The 21,966-nt window shown below is 35.9% G+C and overlaps 1 protein-coding gene across 3 annotated transcripts; it reads right to left on the bottom strand.

Moving 5' to 3' along the window:
* Positions 1-883: 883 nt before the first annotated feature.
* Positions 884-21,657, bottom strand: LOC124631153 (TRPL translocation defect protein 14). Of its 3 annotated transcripts, XM_047165368.1 has the most exons (9): positions 21,418-21,657; positions 21,141-21,208; positions 20,745-20,782; positions 20,177-20,214; positions 10,173-10,301; positions 7,774-7,910; positions 3,976-4,523; positions 3,548-3,747; positions 884-2,554 (listed from the first exon to the last, which is right to left on the bottom strand). In XM_047165368.1, exons 1-9 carry the CDS (start codon positions 21,464-21,466, stop codon positions 2,265-2,267), a joined length of 1,497 nt encoding a protein of 498 aa, XP_047021324.1. In that variant the 5' UTR covers positions 21,467-21,657; the 3' UTR covers positions 884-2,264. The 3 variants fall into 3 exon arrangements, with proteins under 3 accessions (XP_047021324.1, XP_047021326.1, XP_047021325.1); XM_047165370.1 differs by lacking the exon at positions 20,745-20,782 and having other exon boundaries at positions 21,418-21,656; XM_047165369.1 differs by lacking the exons at positions 20,177-20,214; positions 20,745-20,782.
* Between the last annotated feature and the right edge of the window lie 309 nt (positions 21,658-21,966).

The following is a 21,966-nucleotide window of genomic DNA, read 5'->3' as shown; positions in this document are numbered from 1 at the left end:
TGATTTCCTAAATATGAATGTAATTTCTAAACTAGAAACAACACCTATGCATTTGCTACTATGGATGTTGAATACTAATTTTGTTAACACATACCAGAATCATACACCAGCCTTTTAAGCCAATATAACTAGTTAAAAATGCTTACTCTTCATATTATAATCATCTCCATAAATTCCTTTGGTGTAGCACAAACATTTTCACTCCTAATATTTTAACCATGGTTCATATGCAGCAATCTTTATTTTAATTCTAGTGTAAGCTATGTGCAAAACATTCCATATTCATGTATAGTGTTTATATGCTATATCAATGCTATATAGTAAGTGTTCATTTCAGTAATGTTGAAAAAATAAATATGATCATGGAAAATAAATTGTTGTCATTACAATAGATTTCTACGGTCGCGGTCGCGTGTTACACATAAACCCTGTAATGCACGTAGCTGTTTTAGTTAAATGCAGCAAAACAGGATCACGTATCTCTATGCAAAATTTTATCTTAATCTGTTTAGCCGTTTCAACGTGAACAGCGAACTATATACCTAACTCACTTCTCGCATTATGTGCGATAAATCCCAACCCAACCTTTTCGATTCTTGATATCGAATTGACGACTGGAAGCAACCTATAAGGTACGCAAGTACAAACAAGGTATCTAAGTAACAATCACACACGTTATCCAGGTATGGGGTGACAGCCTCTTACATAGTTCTTGAACTATTATACTTTCTGATTTCAAAATCTAAATTTTGTGTTACCATGGCCACGTGTGCCATTGGTTCCCCACCCTGCCGTGCCCTTGGCTGAGCCATGAGTCTTAACTGTAAATAGATTTGTTCAATTATCAATCCATTTCTATCAAGGGTTAAATAAAACAATAAAGTCCAATGACGCATTTTCTTTATTAAGAAATGATGCGAGGAGGTTTTACATAATAAGCAATTTCGAGATTTTTACGCTCAAAGCATTAGCGCAATGCACCAAAACAAATTACATTTTAAAATGTAAGGATTCATTCAATACAATATTGGAAGCCAAGTCTACAAGACGCCGTCTTACAATATTATTATAATAATTGCAATAAAGCTAACTTTTTATTTATCCTTTTGGTGCAAGCGGCTCGTAAGATATATTTCTGTTGGCAGGTTCGGCGCCAACAGTTGCTCCGTAGATTGGAGCCCTCAATTGCTCAATTATAATAGCACAGCCATTAACAATGCTACCGTGGATCTTTGCCAAACGGTCGAATAGCTTTATAGCTATTTAGCAATCCGCTATACAGTAGATGTTATATTCAACACATTGAAATTATATTAAAAAGGTGGCTTAAAATACTTTTGTAAAATTATTTTTATGATTTTGCGATAAGTACTAGTCTCCTCCGACAAACGAAAAATAGTGACATGCAACAACATCAATTTCTAAATCGAATTAATTATTCCTATGTCACATAAATATATTTCATTATTTGATAAAAATATATTTCATATTATAAGACAAATCCAACGCTAAAAGCTTAGGGGACCGTTCTAATGAATATTACGACTGATGTTGAATTATATCGTTTACAATCCGGACCCCAGTAAAGAAAAAGTGTGACTACGTGACCACACAACATCGAGACATTTAAAATTTCACGATTCTCTACAAACTAAAACGATTTACTGCAACATCCTAATTATGAAATTTATTAACGTCGTCGTTACATAATTAAATTAAGTCTATAAATAAAATGCTATCGCGTTAGGTACATTAATACCTACAACACTAATCATAGTGTTTAACATACTGCAACAATACTTAAATTGAAATTATTGCAACACTTTAAGTACATACTATTGATGTGGATGACAATATTTGTTATTACATTTATTATTTTATGAAAAAGTATTTAAATATATCATACTGTGTAAAGGCACAAACAATACAAAACATTACATTTTATCTGAATTCATTCAGAATGTTCAATATATAATAATATGCTGTGGTTTTCTTGATGCGTTACCTATGTAAAATATTGTAATATTTAAGGAATACTACAAAAATAGTTATCATTTGGCAATTTATACAATAAGTATGAATAAATACAATATTTATACGAGCGTACATGATCCATTTAACGATGGTTGGCGATAGTTAAATAGTTATTATTACATTTAAGTAGATCTTAAAATTATTGGTATTTCATAATTTGGTGTATATTGAAGTGTTACAAAGTGGAATTTCATAAAATTTCAAAATCTAAAGTAGATAAGTTAATGTTTTTAAATCTTTACTGCGACCTTTGTAATCTTTGGTGATCCGAGATCCATTCTGTGTGTTTTCTTGAATTCGTCGAGCTCTGCGTCGTGCGCGGCGCCGTTGCCGAGCTTGCCGAGCGCCGCCTTGTGTCCGCGCTTGTCGAACCCGTTCACTTTGTCGGCGGCGTGACCGTTCATCTTCCCTACTGCGTGACCATTCAGTTTCTCACCTGCGTGCCCATTCATTTTGGCGACTCCATTTTGGCCATTGTGTTTTTCATCACTGTGGCCGTTGGTCAAACTTTTAGTGGGCCCTGATAAACCAAAAAAAAATACTTCCTTTAACCCCCACACTACGTGTTCAAAGTGACACTGACGCAAATGTGTTAGTCACGTTTTCTAAGCTAAAATGTTCTTTACGAAATAAGATTCTAAACTCTTGAATGGCAATGTTAGAGCTCCGTATTGATTGTATTAGTAGACTCATCAGAACTATAGATATTTGTTCGTCCCAAAATAGTTACAGCACTCGCATCTGGAAAGTTACGTGTGACTTTAATATACTCGGGGGATCGCGGAAGACAACCTATCATTGTTCACACAGTGAGTAAAATATAAAGTATCCATACCTCCCGCGCGCATTGTTTTTTCTATAAAGCTGACCAATATTGACTTTAATATCCGAGATTTGAAAACTCGTATAACATAATTACATATGTATATTTGAGTAGATCCAAACTTTCCGTGTAGGGAGCACGGTAATTACGCAGGCATACCCGGAGAGCGGGACATGAGAATATCAATGATATTATTACGTGGGAGATATTGACGTATGGGTGCAAATTTTAAAGTGTGATAACAATGAGACAAAAACTAGACAGTTAATCGTAATAAGTACCTATAGAAACTAGTAAAAAAAGCTACCGGAACTAATAGGGGTGTCTAATCTATTCTATAACACAATTACGCCAGTGTTCACATCACAATATCGCATGCAAAGACATGACCGACGAAGTCATGAAGACAATATTTGTTCGACCCAAAAGCCATTAGAACTTGGTTCCAAAATGTTGATAAGTTTTAATAGCGTTTGAAGACATTTAAAATGCATAGAAATTAAGTAGTAAAAAGTAAAATTTTGCCAAATCTCAATAAATATAAATTAATTAATTTTGATACATTCGAGTCACAATCTTTGCAAATGATTTGAATATACTAAATATTTTTCAATTTTGAGATTTGTTAAAAATGAATAGATTGATTCCATGAGCAGTTGAAATAGCAAAGCAAACACATTGCCGCCTTACCGTTGGCGCCGGAAGCCTCACCACCCGTGTAGTACTTTTTTGAATTCTTCCAATCTTCCTTGAGGGATAAGTTGTACATGGAGTAGGCAGGGTCGCCCGTCACTTCACGTTCAATCTCCAGGAACTTGGGCAGGGAAGCCAGCAGTGTGTCTTTGTCATACACGGCGCTGTAAGTCTCCAGCAGAACCAAACCTCGGCACCTGGAAAATATTTCCGATTAATATAAAGTCATTTGGGGTAAGTAATTGCAAGACTACACTACAGTACGAAGCAGAAATTCGTTTTATTACCTTCAAGATTTGTATCTAATGGAGATAAAGTATAAATTAATAGATAAATAATAAAATAAATACATATATATCATTTTAATTTATTTATAACAAACGTAAGCAATATAAATAACTTAAAGTATTTTATGAAGTTATCACCTGGGATGTGAGGGTTGTCTATAAATGTCCAACTGATAGTACTGATTGTTGTATATGAAGCAGCGACGCTTCTTGAAGATGGTGAAGTGAGCCTCGTCCCGCTGCGGCAGCAGGTTGAGGTAGTCGCGGTGCGTGAGCTGCGTCCGCACCTCCACGGACTGGCCGTTGATGGGGTGCACCTTGCGCAGCGTGTGGATGTACGACCAGTGCCCCTTCTGCCCGCGCTTGCGGAGCCTGACTTGCGCCTTGCGAACGTCGCTCTGCAAGTAGTTGTGAACGACATCGAAGTCCTGGAAGGACGGGAACTCCGAGTCGGGCGCGATCGGTGACTTGACGAGGAACTTGCGCTTCTTGGAGTTGACGTTGAGGCGGTCACCGGTATCGATGCCGATCCTCTGGCACACGCAGTCGATCAACCGGTTCATCTTCAGGTCGAAGTCTGTCGAGTTGTCGATGACGTCAAAGTACGGGTGACCGATCCACGCAGCCGCCGCATTGTAATCCAGCTCCCTGGCCAACTCTACCCCCTCAGATCGGCAAGCGTGATCCTGAGAATAGAGTAGTCATAGTTTTATTATTTGTAAATAATAAAATGTAAATAATTGGTAAATTAAGTTAGATTAGATTACGTATCTGTCAAGGTTGGGGAAAAACAAGTAGATATGGAAATAATCATAATTTAGGTCATACGATGAAGGATTCAGAGTTGATATATCGAGGTAAGGCGATTACATGTATCACGTGACAATAATACATCATAATATCAATTAATATCCTTATAAATCCATTAAAAAAACGTTTATCCTATATTTATTTGACGTCATACAGCTATGATTATAGGTATTATTTGATACGATGCGCTTTATCACCATAGACTTGAAATGGCACATTGCCAATATTATTGCGAAACCACAACAAGCAGGCGAATGGGTTGCATGCACATCGGTCATTCATAAAGTTAGACATTTGAGTAATATTGTGTTTATAGCTTGAACCGATCATTTTGTTTGGAATTGAATAGTTTGTTTATTTTGCACGAACACCAATTTAAAAAGCTACGTAATGTTCCTACTTAGACGTCCGGAGTCATATTCTATACTAAATTCTACGTACAGTCACAAAATGACACCTACAAAAACCTATAAAACCACCTATAAAAAGGTACAGTATCTTATACCTGATGATGATGATGTCCTCCTAGCCGATTATCGGCTACGGCGGCTGTTCTCATGTAAGGAGATTAGCCAACTTCGCAGGACATATTATAGTGCACAAGCATTTGCGCAGACACAGGTGCACTCCCTATTCCTTCACTCTCATAACCCGATGGGACGGTAATCCGACACGACCGGAAAGAGATCAGGCGCAGGACCGACATTTACGTGCTCTCCGATGCACGGGTGAATCAATCACCAACTTCCAGGCTTCGGGCTGCTTTGTGAAAGTCTTCTAAAACCCAGAAAGCGATTTCGGCCCGACTCGGGAATCGAACCCGAGACCTCGTGCTCAGCAGCCACACTTGCGACAACTAGACCAACGAGGCAGTTATCTCAAGTAAGTTGTCGAGGCGATCTTATACCTAGGTACAGACTGTGTTATCCATTATGCTAATTCAATTACCCATAATAAGTCTTAAGAGTGATAATTAAATACCAAGGATAGACTCAAAGTAAAAATAGTATACCTACCTAATCGCACACGTTTTATCAACTACAGACGATTAGGTGGTTAGTATTGTTGATTAACCAAGGAAGTGGAGTCACCGAACAATTTGCAACAAGATTGAAATTAAAAACGTTGTCATATTAAGTTTCAACATGTGCCACACACGTGAATGGGTACTGTGACACGTTGGGCGAATTTAATGCCAGTAGAGTTACAATGAAATTGCACTCTGAAACTCATTATTATTTTAGTCACGTTTGCCATCATGTGCGTAACCGAGTTGTAGGCCGGTCACGACAGATACAAGTACTACTCATTTATACGAAAATATAACATTAAATTGAGATGCGAACAGGTATGATAATTAGTGACGTATTCATGTTCATACATATCGTCACGTGCTGGTTATTAGACCACCCTCATATTATTATCCATTGTGTGGACTAACGAGTTTCTGAAATACCATGCTCTGTTTATTGTGCAATGGATCGCCTGAAAACATGTCATGTTTAGAGCCAAAGAGGCTACTGAGTCACTAAATACGCTGTTGTCTTTCAACGTGATTGATAGAAGCAAGAGTGTCAAAATGCTTTTAACCACTTTAAATGGAGTGTTGGACTGTCATGACGATATGATGTTGTTATGACAGGAAGACGTACGAGGGTACGAGTAAATAGCCGTGGTTTCAATAGCCTTTCTTCATAAATCTATCTCAGTATGGGGTACATACTCACTAAGTACAGTCTCCGTTTTTAATTTTCGAGTCAAAAAGTTTATTTTGAGTTTACTCTGATTGTGCAACAGATTGAACAAGTAGATTCAAGTAATTGTTAATTGTTGTTATTATTAATTAAACAAAAGAGCACTCTTCTAGCTCGGTATGAAGTACTTTAGTACATTGATACGTACATATTTGAATGAAACTCATGTCCCCAGACACTTTATTGTAGTAATGTTGACATAAATTGTTATTAGTCACGTAACTTATCTCGTGTTAATTATTTTGTATGATGAGGTATGATGTTATCATATCATAACACTCCGTATCTACATAGTGGATAAAAATAATAGACTTATCATGCTTTAGGTACATTCAAGAATTTCGTTGTGACATTGAAATCAGTCATGTTTTGTGTTTAAATGTACTAAAATAATGTAGAGTGGGAATGTTTCCTCAATACTATAGCTATGTAGGTTTTGTTGAATCAATAGTGCATTTATCTTTGAAACTGACGCAGAACTGCAGGCGATAATACCCGCATACATCCGTCGAGGCTATGATCACTTATCCAAGATTTGAACAAAGATCTACCAATAATGATGGATGAACGAAAGTTTAAACATCATTTAACTCTGATGGGTTTCAACATTTTGATTTTAATAGCTTCAGATAATAAATTCGACGTAGTAATTTAATGATAAAAACAATCAATAGACTTTGTGAAACTTAGTTTCGCGTCTAAGAAACGACCACTTTGTTCTCTATAACCTTTGGTGATGATAAATATTATTGATGATAACAATATTATGTGTTTTTTACGAAGTCAAAAATAAGACAACATAAATGTGTATGTAAATATTACCTGTAGTTACCTACCTACCATCTAACAGTAGGTATGCTTATTTTTATGATCAGAATTTGCATTGTGTAAGTATACCATACAAAATTCGATAAGTAGCTATTCAAGATAAAAGTTTTCCATTCTATTAATGAGAAAACATAATCAAAATACAATAACATAATCAATGCTGATTTTCTATTGAAAATAAGCGTCGTAATTTGCAACAATAAAAACTAAAATTGATTAAATAAGTGGCACGAAATGACAATTTAAAGGCGCAGCTAATTACAAAGATCAGAAGTCAAATCAATAACAAATTAACTAAAGCAAGGAACGAATCCGACACAAGAAAATAAAAATCTAAAATAGACTGACCACATTATCTAGTGACTTTTATCTGGCGGGTATTTTGAACGTGCTCTAGTTTAGTTGTTTGGCCTGCATTTCCTAGTTCACTGACTGGCTACAATACAGACGTCACAATTAGAAAGGTTGTATCTTCATGTACCATTTAGACTACATACGACTTCTTAACCTGGACCACGCGGTGTCTGAGGCAAAGGTCACTCACCTCTGTGGAGTAAAAGTCTTCAGCACCGTTGGCAGCAGAAAGCATGTGCACGATGTGATTATACCGGTTGTCACGTAGTTCCACACAATTCCAGTTGTTAGTAGACAGCATCGCCTCCCATTTCTCTCTGGATATAACTGGAATGACACACAGACATCTGTGAGACACAATTCAACGTATGATGCATTTTGTTGTTACAAATGTAATGGTCGGCTATCCGCCAATTTTATGTAACACCCTGACACACTTTTTTATAATGTTTGGGTATGACACGGAAGCGTCTCAACTGAATAGTCTATCCAGAAAAATTGCCAACAAACTTATTTATAATTTTTCAGAATGATTAATTATTATAATTAAGATGTTTGATAAAGCAGTCAAAAGTCAAACTTCGCTAGTCATAATTTGTAATTATGACCCATTCTGATAACGCTGTAAGTAAACAAAATTCGAGTTCATATCAGAGCAAATGACCTGCTTGGTGCGCGCGCGTGGCTGGAGTTTACATAACTCATGATGATTGAATATAAGAAATGTATGAGGAACTGTCTGTAGATAAAGTAGTTCAATTCTTTAGTTTTAATTGGTCAGTATATTACAGTCCACTGCTGGACACAGGTCTCTCCCGAAATATACGTCATCGAAATCTTAGTCATACACTTCGAAAGACCGGTCTTTCCCGCCATTCTCACAAGTCCCAATTTTTCTTCGTTCCGCATCCAGTGTGTGCCAGCCAGCTACATCGTAATGTGTGTAATGCTCGCTACTTGATTCGCGACCATGAAGGTTAAATAGAAGAAATACTTTATGTAACGAATAATGAGTTCCACGTTTGATTGTGTTAAATACATAGCCCTATAAGTTCTCTTCACTCAGAACATGCCTGAAGCGTGAGCTGCCTTTTTGCAGTTAGTGAGAGTGAATTCAATTTTTGCACCGACTTTACCTAGCTGTGAAAAAACGCTGAAACAACATGAATTGCTACAAATCTTACATGTAACCTATATGTTAAGCATAAAGCTCATAAAGTGTTATTTTATCTGAACAGCCTGTCACGTAAGAATCGCAAACAGACGTTATCTACGGAAATGCACATTTCCAGCGGAAATTATTCCTTCCAAAATATTTCTGTAAACATGTTTATGACCTTCAACTTATTTAAATACCTACACCGTGAATATCATAGATTACTTTTTAAGCGTAGAAGTAAACTAAGCAAGTTGCGCAGTTCGTTTTCGATTACCTTTGCAAAATAAATTATGTGCGATTGTGCAATGTTCAATACACAATTAAGACGTAGTTTTTACGCATTTGAATTATCGTGACTTGCCCTAGTTTTCACTAAAAATATCTTCAGTAATTAAATTAGAAAACTGGTTTAAATATAATTACTCTTTATATGTACTTGATTGATACTCAATAAATACTGTTATGGACTGCTTTCTGACGTACCACCAATATAGACAACTACATATATTAATAAGTCATATGATTCATACAATGCAATCATTTGCATAACGTATTCAAGCATAATATATGCCGATACAATAGCACATGACACCACTTAAGGTAAAGCTTTAAGCAATAAAACATTATTTCAATTACAGGGGCACGTTTTAATTACTTAGGTACTTGTATCTGCGAATAAATTATTTTTTACGCTCTATTTATTAGTAATTGAACATTTATCATCTCCTTATTACACTCATTTACGTTGTACAAGGTCTGGTATAGTATAAAAACATTCCAAAGATACTCAATTTCGATTATTTTACCTGCGCAAATTGGATCGTTATTTTCAAAAAAGCCTGCAAAGGCAAACGTTCTGACACCTATATCAAAACTTGTTATAAATCATTTTAAAATTATGTCTTAGACAGAACCTAACAATGACCAGCGTGATTGTACGATAAAACAATTTACTTGTTTCTGACTCATAAACTAGGTAAGCACTCAAGCGAAGCTTGTAAGTTTCCATAATAACATAGGAAACAAGTGACTCTCGTACCAGCAATGATAATAAACTATGACCAAGTTAAACATGCTCAACAATTTACTATATGCAGTTGTATTTGTGTATAATATGGATATAACTTTGTTTGTCTAGCATTATTTATAGGGCACGTGTTTTACTCTATCTCCTAGCTATAATATCCTAGGCGTGTACCAACATTGTTGTTAATTTTATCTTCAGTGTGGACGATATAGTTATTTATATTCATAGACAAATTGCCCTTCAGGCGTCTGTTTGTCTGTCTTTTCGCAGTTAATCATAATCATGGCGTGCTGTTCTGTGTTTCGCGACTGGTATAAATAGATGAGTTACGTAGAAAGCACTGGCTGGCTAAATTGTTTATTTTCTATTTATTTTTCACTTTATTAGTTCAAAATCAACTTACATGCACTGGCATCCATCGCTCCCCTATCGCATATAATCAGGCAATCCCTCTGGCAAGTCCTGCCCAGCTCGAAGAAAGTGTTCTCAATCTGTATCATAGTCCTTAGAAGGTTCTCCTGGAATTTTAACGCTGTAACAAAGAAATACATTTCGTAAAGACACTGTTAACTGAACGTGCATAGTGCATACAGTCATAAAGGTAGTTAGATGCGATGACGTTAAGGCAGTGATAAATTGATTGCATCAATATGAGTTATTGCAAAAACATCGACCCACGCAAGCATTTCTAAAAACAATAAATGATTGCTTTTCAATATAAGTATCTAGCGTTTTGTTAGGTTTTCGTAATAAGTCATGCATCAAGTATTGCCAACAAACAAGACTCTGCAATGGACTGGCCAGTTTAGAAAAAGCAGATGTTTTAAGATATTCCCACCGGTATTCTAAACATTCAGAATAAAGGTAAACTTTGTGATGACGACATTAACTCAACCAATGAACACACGCATTCCTACATGAAACTTACCTCGGTTTTATTCATAGGACAATAGAATGTACCGGCGGAAATTTTGATAGCCGATACCATAGACATTTTTACTGAGTACAACTCTGTTTAGTCTCAGTTCGCAAGAGTCGAACAAAATGGATCACTAAGACCAGACAAAACCGAATATAAAAAGTAAATATTTTGCTAGAACAACATAAGTACAAATAAATCAGTTCTTGAATTAGCGCCAAAAGGACACGTGGTTCTTAAATCGCGTGCTAACGAAAACGACGTGAATTAAGGAATTAAATATAGCAGATGATGAGATGAGCCAAGCTTTGTGTAAAAAAAGGAATTCCCTAGACGTGTTAGCAATTGAAACAATAATCATTTATCGGATAAGTGCCTTTAGCTGATTAAACGTAGGCACTAAACAAACAAGGTTGACAATAAAATCTTGAGAGGTAAATATAATAAAGCCTGTCTTTATTACACGTACAGTTACTGGCACGGATGTCGGGCCCTGACCTTCACCTGCGCACAAGCGATTTACTGCCTTATTGCCTTATGCGTACGGGTGCGCAAAGCGATCCCCACTCTTCCGCCGAGAGCCCGACATCCGTGCCGGTAACTGTATGTATACGATCCTAGACGAGATTACATTTGGCTTTGCGCGTGGATAATTAATAATAATGTGTTTATACAGCGGTAATTAGATAATTTTGTGGCTTTTAATTGTTCAGTTATAATGTTGGCATCACAGACGTACCTAGTACTTTTTTTATCACTATTTATTTTTACCAACAAAAAAATTAAATTCTAATTTGTTCAAATTCGATTCATGAAACTACTGAAATATCTATAAGAATGAAATTGAGAAGCTAAAAATAAAATCTGAATATCGGACTGTATGTCGATAAAGAAATTTAGAACGGAATAGATAGGTACGAAAATCCGAAGCAAGTTAGTTTCTATTTGACTTACTGAAAATGTTGAAGGTTAGCTATCTGGCAAATTACCCGCTGCATAATAAACGATGACAGTAAGGTACATTTATCAACATTAAGTTATTAGGCTAATACAAACGGTTTGGAAAGATATGAACGTTGATTGCGGCAATTTACTGCACGATCTTTTATACCAATAGTAATGTCGTACTTTAATTAATTTGGTGACGTCACGCACGCATTCCACATGCATCTTCAACGTTACCTCCCGACGGAAATTAAACGACCCATACCAAGGAACGTGACTTAAAACCATAGTAAAAGAACTTCTACTGTTCGTATCACCCGTTGAATAAAAGATGAAATCTATAAAAGCGGCGTGGTAGTCCTTTGCATTACAATATTCCATGCATTTGTAATTGTATAAGAATTGTAAGATTTTGATAGCCCATTTAAAGAGTCCGACTTTTTGGTAAATCGGTTCGTTATACAGATTAAAATAGCGTATTTTTTATTATTTTGTCACTATGAGAACGCACAGACCACGAGTATGTGACGCAATAGGACATAGACGCGACAAGGCGCGCGGAACACATATTAGCACCTACAAATCACTGTTAACGACTCCGGCGGATACCATTGTAATCAATGCCAAAAAAATACACGACGATGATAATACAAAGAAAACTTTATGCACTAAGCGATTAAGCTTAATTTCTATAATCTTCGATTAAAAATCATGAGACGTGGTCGTGATGAATCAAGCGATCAATCATCGACATACAATTAGCGAGAGAATCCACCATAGTGCATTCATTCGAAGTTATCATAGACAACTCATGTCTGTATTGCCAATGTGAAGATGCTGCGAGTTCGTATAACGATGTGAATGCCTCTCAACTGGCAATGATCAATTAAGAAGGTATCGCGTCTAGAGTATCCTGTTTATGTAAGACGATTCCGATTCGGGCCGTAACGGAGCGGTAATGTATCATGTTGAATACCACCGGTTTGTACTGCATTACAATCAAGGCAGTAAATATTTATTCACATCCACATGCCAACAAGAAACAGCAAGCAGAGTGTGAACAAGAAAGACGGCTAGCCAATTGTTGTAATGGTGTTTATTGAAAATCTGTATCAACTAAATAGGAAGGAAAGTGTCTTTTTGATTGACGGGAAGAATGTAGCATAAGGCCGGTCGTCTATTTAAAAAAATATTGCTATTGGTTTGCCGGCAAAACAAACTCTGAAACTCGGCCGTGATTGTCTGCGGCATTTATTTTCAGCGCCACACCAGTGTGGAGTGTCCACTATTCGGTTGCAATAGTAGAATAATAATCATATCGTTTAAATAAAAGTAGGACACTTTAGCGCAATTTCGATATAAATACATTCAATGACGTAGACACGCTGTCGGGTTCTCGGCACCAAGCGCCTTGTTTTACGAGGTGATTAGTAAGGAAAAGTAATTTAGAAGTTTACGACTTATATCAGGAAAACTCTTAAGAAGGTACAATATTTTATAGATAAGCAATATAATGTCACATTACAAAACACGGGTCTAGTAATAAATATAGTGAGTATGGATAGGATTTAGCAATTGCCATTGAGAATACAAGCACTCATAAATACTCCTGTTTTGCTTGATATCATTCATAAATTAGCTACTTTAGAGTGGACGCACTCAGTTATCGCGTCATAAAACAAAGATAAGAGAAGCCATGAACTTGATGTATCATTGTTTTTGTTAGGTACCTAACCCAAGAAAAATCATAATTTTGCAGAATGGCGGAAACATCGAGTTTCTAGAAAATGACACGTTAAACAAGGAAATAAGGGATTTAATTACATCCTTCTACAGCAAAAAGCTGTGTTTCAGTTTGTTTAAAAAAACGATCGGTACAATACTGCAATCATTTTCCCCCTAATTACAAAGTCAGCATGACGAGGTCGACTGCTTTCGTACCAAGAACGAAATGGTATTAAAAGTAGGTAAAAGAACAAAGTCGTCAAAGAACCATGTTGAATATTTATTGACGGCAGCATTGGAAACAAAACTGTTTTTATCCTTCAAAATATATAGCTATTCTTAGCGATAAAGGCTATCATTTTATTGAAAATGAAGAAAGGTGTTGGGAAATCTTGTACCAGAGACGACAAAATGATCTGTTAAGACCTCAGCAGTATATTGAAATCAAAGAAACCCATAACAATAGCACTCTGGGTGGAGAGAAACAACCTTAATGCACCAAAAAGTTATTTTAATGACCATGACCATAAACTTTCGAATAATCGAAGATAACGTGGAAATCTATTTTCGTATCGCGTGCTTTGTTTTCATGACAAATTCCATGCACAATTCAAATTAGATTATTCATCGTTATTTGAGCAGGCCTGTTCGCTATGCATGTCTTCAATGATATTTATGACTCAGTATTGAAGCCTATACAAAGCGGGGATTTTTGTAACAGTTGCCGCAATTAAGTTTATTTTTATTACAAGTCTGACTAATAAATAGGCCTTTGTAGATAACCATTACTTCAGAATGGTTTCAATTCTTTTTTTAATACAAATTCCTGTCTACTTCACAGAATGTTTGGCAGCATTTTCGTGGACGTTGACCAACACGCCTCCCCTGACGTCAATGTCCCAACGAATAAAAAAAACGAAGAACTTTCAACACTCATAGAGACGTCACCTGAAGCCAAACAAAGCTTGAAACTCCTTTGTGAGTGTAGATAATTAGCTGGTCATACCATAACGACCGAATCATTTAAACATTGTAAAGATTCGGTCTTTTTAAAGAGATTCTTAGAATAATTGTGAGTTTAAATATGTTTACTGGCACGGTACCAAAATTAACGTAACTGAGCACATGAAGAGTAAATCCAAAAAAGAAAATAAAAGCGTTTGTCATTAAATTATTACCAGATGCGGATTTTGACCAAGCGACTTTTCAATAAAGTAAAAACAAAATAATCAGACTGGTATTTTTCGTATGGATTGTTTATCCACAATACTATGATCATTATTTGACTGCTTTGGTGCATTTTGTAGACGCAGTCAGAACACATGACTGTTGAGCGTGGGGTGTTGTGGTTAGAAACCACAAGCGTTAATGGGTCAGCTCGTTAGAAAATTTTATTCAATAGCGCTTGCTGACAATAGGCGACCCTATCTCATGAAACCTTTAACCTTTACAATTATTGAATAAAGGAAGATACTATTATACTATACCCTCTATAAATAACATTGACATATTAGGCACAATAGTTATAATAACTAACTAGGGGCTACCTAATTTGATAAGAGCTATGTGACAAGTACCTATTCTGAGATAACTAGCTCTAGCAATTAGCTATAGATCAATGACCCCAAGTGTTGCCATGGACACGGTGATATGTGTACTAGCGTAACGGAGTTCACTGAGCCTTTGTTTTTAGGTGGTAACCAACTCACCACTGTCACCGTCGCTTGCCTGGGCGACAGCCGCGGCCGTGCACCATTTACAATTCGTAGTGCACATGTCAACTGAAACACTTATCGGCGGATCTACAATTTATTTATCAGTTATATGCACATGATCGTATTTTGGCGCATTGTACTGATTATTGTGAGTTAGCTTACATTGTCATAAATGGTTTTATCAACTATTTACGATTAGATGTTGTACATTTTAAGACATGGTTTCTAGCAATCGTTGTAGGGCACATCATGATTGTATAACCCCTGGGATCTATAAACGTGATATAATGGAAGTACGCATGACAACTTTTAGTCATTAAATTGGTATTGAATTGATAATCTAAATGACTTAGCGTGTCGCAGTAGATGTTGGTCTAAATGATTAATTGCGTCATCTGTAAGTATCCAGAGGGCTCGATAATGATATCTTTGTGTTGTCATATTGACATAAAACTTCAAGGCAAAGGTACAATTGAAAGAGAATACATTTGTAGGTCGACATTAACTTCAGCATTGAAACTCGGCCCGCCCTACTTCTGAACAAAAGGTTTTTATGTAAACATTATCAACACCGAAGTAGTACTTATCAAAATCTGAGGACGAGAAAGCGATCACGTTTGTTTCTCTATTTCACAACTGTTGTAATTGAATATTATGAGGCACGAGGTCTTGTGGTCGCTGCCTTAACGATACGATAAAAAATTATAGTTCAATACACACCTTACGGAGAGAAAAAACCACATTACCGTTGTAACGGTTATTAGCATTTATAGTGGGCATTCATTGAGTATCAATCAATATCTGTTTGTAAGGTCACCCTGACCTTGAGGATGTCTGTCCGAACTTACTCATCGACCCCTATAAATCCAAGCTTTATGGGTTTGTCAATACTGTGAGCATACACACAAACATCTATAATGTCACCATAATTCTAACAAGCAGAGAAAGAACCTAAATAGTATCTACTCTACGGGATTTTTTGTGTTGATAGTCGCCATAAAAACAAATGGACATTTTGACAAATCTAGTCTGCCATTAGTCTTTTTTCTGACTCATTTACTTTTGAAATATACTTGAAATTATTTAAATAAATCAAGAAGTCACATGGAACGTGGACAATAACTCATTCGAGGAAAATGAAAGATAACAGTCAACGTTGTCTTTGAAGAAAAGTTCTTTACAATGTCAGAAAATGAACATTTTAGAGTACATCATGATTGTAAATGATAAACGTAGTGATGCGGGCCAAAAGTAATTAATGTTGTTTTACGTCAGGGATGCATGTGACTTCATTTGTTTTGGGTAAATATCATCAGGAGATGTAAGTAGATATGGCAAGATAAACATTACGTTTATAGAAGTTGAGGTTCTTATTTCAGGCATCTTTTCCTGCTCACTCTACAAATGAGCGTCAAACTCTGATGACACACACAATAAGAAGCAAGTACAATGATTTCAAGTTTTATTCAGTTTATTCGAGTGATGGCTAACCGGTGGCGGGCAGTGGGACGGAAAACCGCGGTTGAGTGGCACCGGCCACCGATTGTCTATTTATGTTTAATGGGTAACATGCGTAAATTTTAATAATAAACGTTTGCAGAGACGGGTTACCGGCTAGGATATAAAGGGGGTCCAAACGAGCGTGACATAACAGACTTCATGAAAAGCGAATTGAATTCATTTCTAGAATATTCACAGCAACAATCAGCGTGAATCACTGAAACTGTGTCGTGACACGTTATCAATTGCAGAAAAAACTACATTCAATCAGAAACAGCTGCCGAAGCTACTGAAGCGTTAAACAGGGTTGCTAACAAAAAGTATACAATAAGAAACTTATCATAATTATCAACACTCGTGCAAGATACACAAAAACGAAAAACAACGATTTAATACTATGCGGTTTTGGAGATTCATTTTGAAACAGAAATATAGGATTGCCGATTGTAACAGCGATAAGGGACGCATTAAAGATAGGACCAGAATATCTGGATAATTACTGCAAAAATTAATCAAGATAAGGGTATTAAAAGGACTATCACAATTCTATGTCCGGCATGAGAGAACTAAGTTTCATCGATCGTAGAGCCTAACGCTAAAGATACGTAACTACGCATTCCTTATACAACGTGTTTCTATCGCCGTGAACGTGACCGTGAACTAGCTTACTCGATACGTCAGCGACACACACACATCAACATTCACGTGTAGAGAGCGCGAGAAGCCTCATAAAGAACCTACCCCTCATCCCCCACAGCTTACATGTACATTTATAATGCAATTTTTATAAGTAGATTATGCCAATGGAAGAAATATGTATTATTCAAAGATAAACGCCAGGCGGCCTTGCCGATAATGGATTAAACAGATTTACAAGCCGTTGCGAAAGACTAAATGTACTTAATTTATCAATGAAAGGATCTACTAAGCGTAGATAATCTGTTCTTTTCACTACAAAGGGATTTGGAAAACAGGGGATTAGAAGAACTGAGCTGTGTAATTAGAAGACTAGACAGCTAACATCCATTCGTTTCCAAAGCCTTGATTTATGGTATTATGTATGCTTGAAACTTCGTTACCCATATAAATATGTTGCATACAGATATGCCAATGAAAATAAAACAATGAAATCCTCAAAATAGAGAACAAAGTCCTCGAGAATAGTTTCGGAGCTTCGTAAACAGGGGCTCGCAAATCGGTCTTCACCTAGAGCTTCAGGAGCAAAAATAAACGATTCACGTGACCGAAGCCGATGTAAAACAACCGAAATACATCGCGTAACAGAATACAAATACGTTAGATGTTACGCAACGTAATTATTGCCCGTTTTAAATTTTATATGAGTTTTATACTGATCTAGACTGTTTCATATTGGACTTTAGCCCGACGTTACGTCTTGGCAGAGCGGTGTCTGTCCTATATGTATGGTGACATAGCATTACAGTACAAAAATCTCAGTGACAACGTGTGACTTCGTAAAATTTGAAGACCGAACGAGTATGGTAGGTATGATTCATCCATTTGGCCTTAACGATTCAGGTAGGAGTTTCCAAATCACATGTCTACGACTTTAAGACTTACTTTTAGTCACTTCGCTATGTTTTATCGAATCCGTTTCAATAAATTAATAAATGTTATTTAGCTACAAACTCTCTATACCATGAAGGCTCGATGCCCAGTTTATTCTTTCAGTCAACATGTCATTTTCGATCCTCACTTATCAACGACGCAGTTTACATTACATTATGGAATTTACATCTTCCATTTGATATTATAAAAAACGAATCTTTACAAATATCATTTGTGGGTTATCTTTGTTCAATAAAGTATTAACTGTTTGTTTTTATTAGTCTCCTAAATATCAAAACATTGTAGAACATGCGATACAACGTGATAAATCATTCCGGCTGGAGCTGTTTCCCGCAGTTTTTTATCAGGATTCCGTGTGACCGGTTAGACCTAAAAGGGTTACGCGCACGTGTTACTTTAATGGCAGACGGATATTGTTTACAAACATTTCAAGACCTAGAAAAATAATTTGATACTGTCGTATACATATTGCCTACAGAAGTATTGAATGACTGAAAGGGTTCCTTCGTGCCTCGCCCATTTGTCCATCATCCCAGACAGTTTAGTTTAATTACTCGCATTTAGAAACTAAAATTCAATTAGGATTTGGCAGAGCGCATAGTCGACCTACCTCACGTGGTCCCTACGTCAAACGCAGTCACGCCCCTATCAATGCTAAGAAATAGAACAATATCTACGTGAGAATTTCTACAGTAGAAAGTTGATTTGACCTTCCGATGGCCGCCAGAAAACCTTTGAAAAACATTTGAAGAAAAACAAATAAGTAATAACATTGAACAAAGTTTGAAGCAGTCTCAGTAGTTATAACTAAGTTTATAAAGCGAAATAGTTACACAGAATTTGGTATGCCACACGCGTGTACAGCTAAACCTATGTATAATTAGATAAAGTCATTGACATCGATATAGGAGATTGGATACGATTACATTGGGAGCTAGCCGGCCGCAACCGGTCTCATTTAAAACTAAACAGTACCAAATCGAGATCAGAATGCCTAGTCTAAACAGAACGGGGTGAAAAAACGTGTGATATAAGATTTTGGCAGCAGTCGATGCTAAACAATAAATGTACGTACTGGCAGTGAAGGTTTCCGGTCGTCACACTTGCCAATTCAAACAAAAGCAGACATTAGGATTTTCCGAAAATATGTCTTTTTCTCGTATAGTACTGGTTTTCTTTTGCGCATTATTAACTTAATGGAATTCAAGAATTTTATGGGAAGGTACCTATAAACCTACAATCTTTTATTGCAGAAACAAAAATAAATAAATGTTACGGCAATGTGACATGCTGCCATCAAATCAGATTGTTTACTCCCATTGTTTCTCTGTTCCGTTAAATTTGTTGCTCGTCAATACAACAGTAAGTTGGTACCATGACTTCGAAGTTCTGTTTGTAAATTCTATTGAAATGTTCGCATCAACTTGGAAATTCCCGCAAGCACCATTCTCCTTTTGCTTATTCAGAGGTACTCACTTATGCATTAGGTGCCCAAAATTTCTTAACAATACCTAGTTCTGAATTTATATTAACACGTAAGTAATAGCTATAGGTACGTTAGCGTAAGTAATAAGAGGAAAAAAGAATGATCATCATTAATTTTCCTTACCATTTCCTTTATTTATTCATTTATGAATGAAACCCAAGATGAATAAAGCTTCTGAGTAACTTCATTGGCCAACTAAGTACAAAGTTTCACCATGCACTAAAAGATTTTTGTGGGTTAACACAAGCTCTGTGAAGGTAATGATGACTAACATAATATTACTGTAGCTGGAAAATTGAAGCAAGGTTTCAGGAGTATTCTTATTTGAACACATTAATTTTAAATTGCCACATGTTCTAGTCATTAAATACTCAAGTTTTAAGGTAAAATCAACAAACAGGAATACTCCTGATTTATGGTGAAAGCTGCATGCAAACATAATTTAAGCACTAGGCTACAATCTCATTTCAGAAGTGACATTATTAGAATGATGTAAGTAAATTGTGACAAAACATAGAAAATCTTACCTTCATCAGCGGAGAGATCTGCAAACTTGATACCACCACTGCAAAAGAAAAAATATGCATTGCACTATACATACAAAACATGTTGGTATAAAATTCATATGTTTTCATTTTTAATACATCACTTATGCATTAGTTCCCAATTCCATATAAAAATATATAAAATTAATAACTACTGCATACATGTGTTGTGCAAGCTTTTAAATTTCAAAAACTAAGGCTTTTTCACAGTGCATTGAGTAAATCAGTTTTTAAATTTACATCTTTCTTGGTTTTACATCTTTATATCTTTTTACATTTACAATTTCGACCATATTCTGAGTTAAACATCTTCTCATAAAATGTAGTTTGAAACATTTCTTAGACAATGACTCATTTAGATCATTTCTAATTTAATCAGATGAAAGTGTATACAGAACACAAATACATTTTAGTTAGAACTACAACATTTGAAAATGTTAATTTTATTTTTAATTTGTTTTGGCACACATGCAGTACCAATATGTAAATTTAAAAGCTTGAATTATTGTCTGTGATGCACTGTGTAGTTTTTGTAGGTTTCACATCGTACCTGAGGAGCACGTTAGCCGTTTCCGGCACCCGGAACACCTGGAAATAAACACATTGTGGAACCATGTCATATGATCTCCAGATGGAGACACCACAATTGAGAGGGAGCATATTTGCCAAGAAAATCAAAATTTAAATCCAAAATATTTTATGAGGAAATTATGTGACCATAGTGAAATGTCCAAATATAGATGTTACAAGAAATTTTGAAAATTACAGTTCATTTGTAAGTTCTTTAAGTATTCTTATTAGCATTCACAAAAGCTGCTGATTATCAGTATCGTGAAGATTGAATAGATGGTTATTACAAACGTAGACAACATATTTCGAAAAGTATTCATAACATACTGACATCAATTTACATAAGAATAAGTACATAGTAAAATCATTTGCTCACCTTCCATCCTAAATTCTCAAAGAACGTGCTGAGGCGGGACTGTCCGGTGGTTTTGCCGCCACACGGTCCTGAATAAAAATACAATGTGGTATCGAGGTGAGATTTACGCAGTCAAAAATCCACGTGTTGCATTTTTCATGACACCATTAACATATTCAATAACAAATACGATTCAAAAGGGACGTAATATACTTATAAAAGAAACTAAAACATAAATCACACACTCCTAAAAGGAAGAAATATAAAACCGTATACAAAATATATGTGCAATTCTTACCTCCGGTGAGGACCAGTTTGTAAACGATTTTCTGGGATTGATTCGCCATTTTTGAGTAAACGCAAATATACAAATTAAAATTAATTACACTAAGAAGGATACTAAGCACACAAATATCATAAAAATGTTGAATTTACAAAAGTGTTATAAAGAGCCATCACAGTACAACACGCATCGCCCGTCAGGCGTGCGCTCAAATGAAAGAGTGAATGAAAGGGAGGCGAGTGATTGACTGAGTAAATTGTTGACGCGCAGCATCGGTTATTGAATCGAATGATTCATAGACAAGGTGCCCGTTTACGGACCATAAACATACGTCACGTACGCGATAGCAATATTGTGGTTACAACAACGCCATCTAACAATTTCTAAATGTACTTATAATAGAAAAATATTTGAAAATTGCGGTAAGACAGATTTGCCTGCATTCTGTGTACTTGAGACTTACAATAATATACTGTTGAATGAAATTGAATCATGAGTGGCGATCTATTATTCGGAAACAATTTTTATGTCATTTACTATTTAGTATCCTAATCCTTATAACAT

This window comes from Helicoverpa zea, chromosome 6, assembly GCF_022581195.2.
Source record: "Helicoverpa zea isolate HzStark_Cry1AcR chromosome 6, ilHelZeax1.1, whole genome shotgun sequence".
Lineage (NCBI taxonomy): Eukaryota > Metazoa > Arthropoda > Insecta > Lepidoptera > Noctuidae > Helicoverpa > Helicoverpa zea.
Note: the sequence above shows the minus strand (reverse complement) of the source record. Positions and strands in the feature narration are given on the sequence as shown.

Excerpts from the sequence above, each read along its gene's own strand:
- LOC124631153 (XM_047165368.1), bottom strand. The coding sequence starts at position 21,466 with ATGGCGAATCAATCCCAGAAAATCGTTTACAAACTGGTCCTCACCGGA. Across the intron at positions 20,215-20,744 it reads ACGGCTAACGTGCTCCTCAG|TGGTGGTATCAAGTTTGCAG; the intron begins GTACGATGTGAA and ends TTTCTTTTGCAG. Across the intron at positions 4,524-7,773 it reads AAGACTTTTACTCCACAGAG|GATCACGCTTGCCGATCTGA; the intron begins GTGAGTGACCTT and ends CTCTATTCTCAG.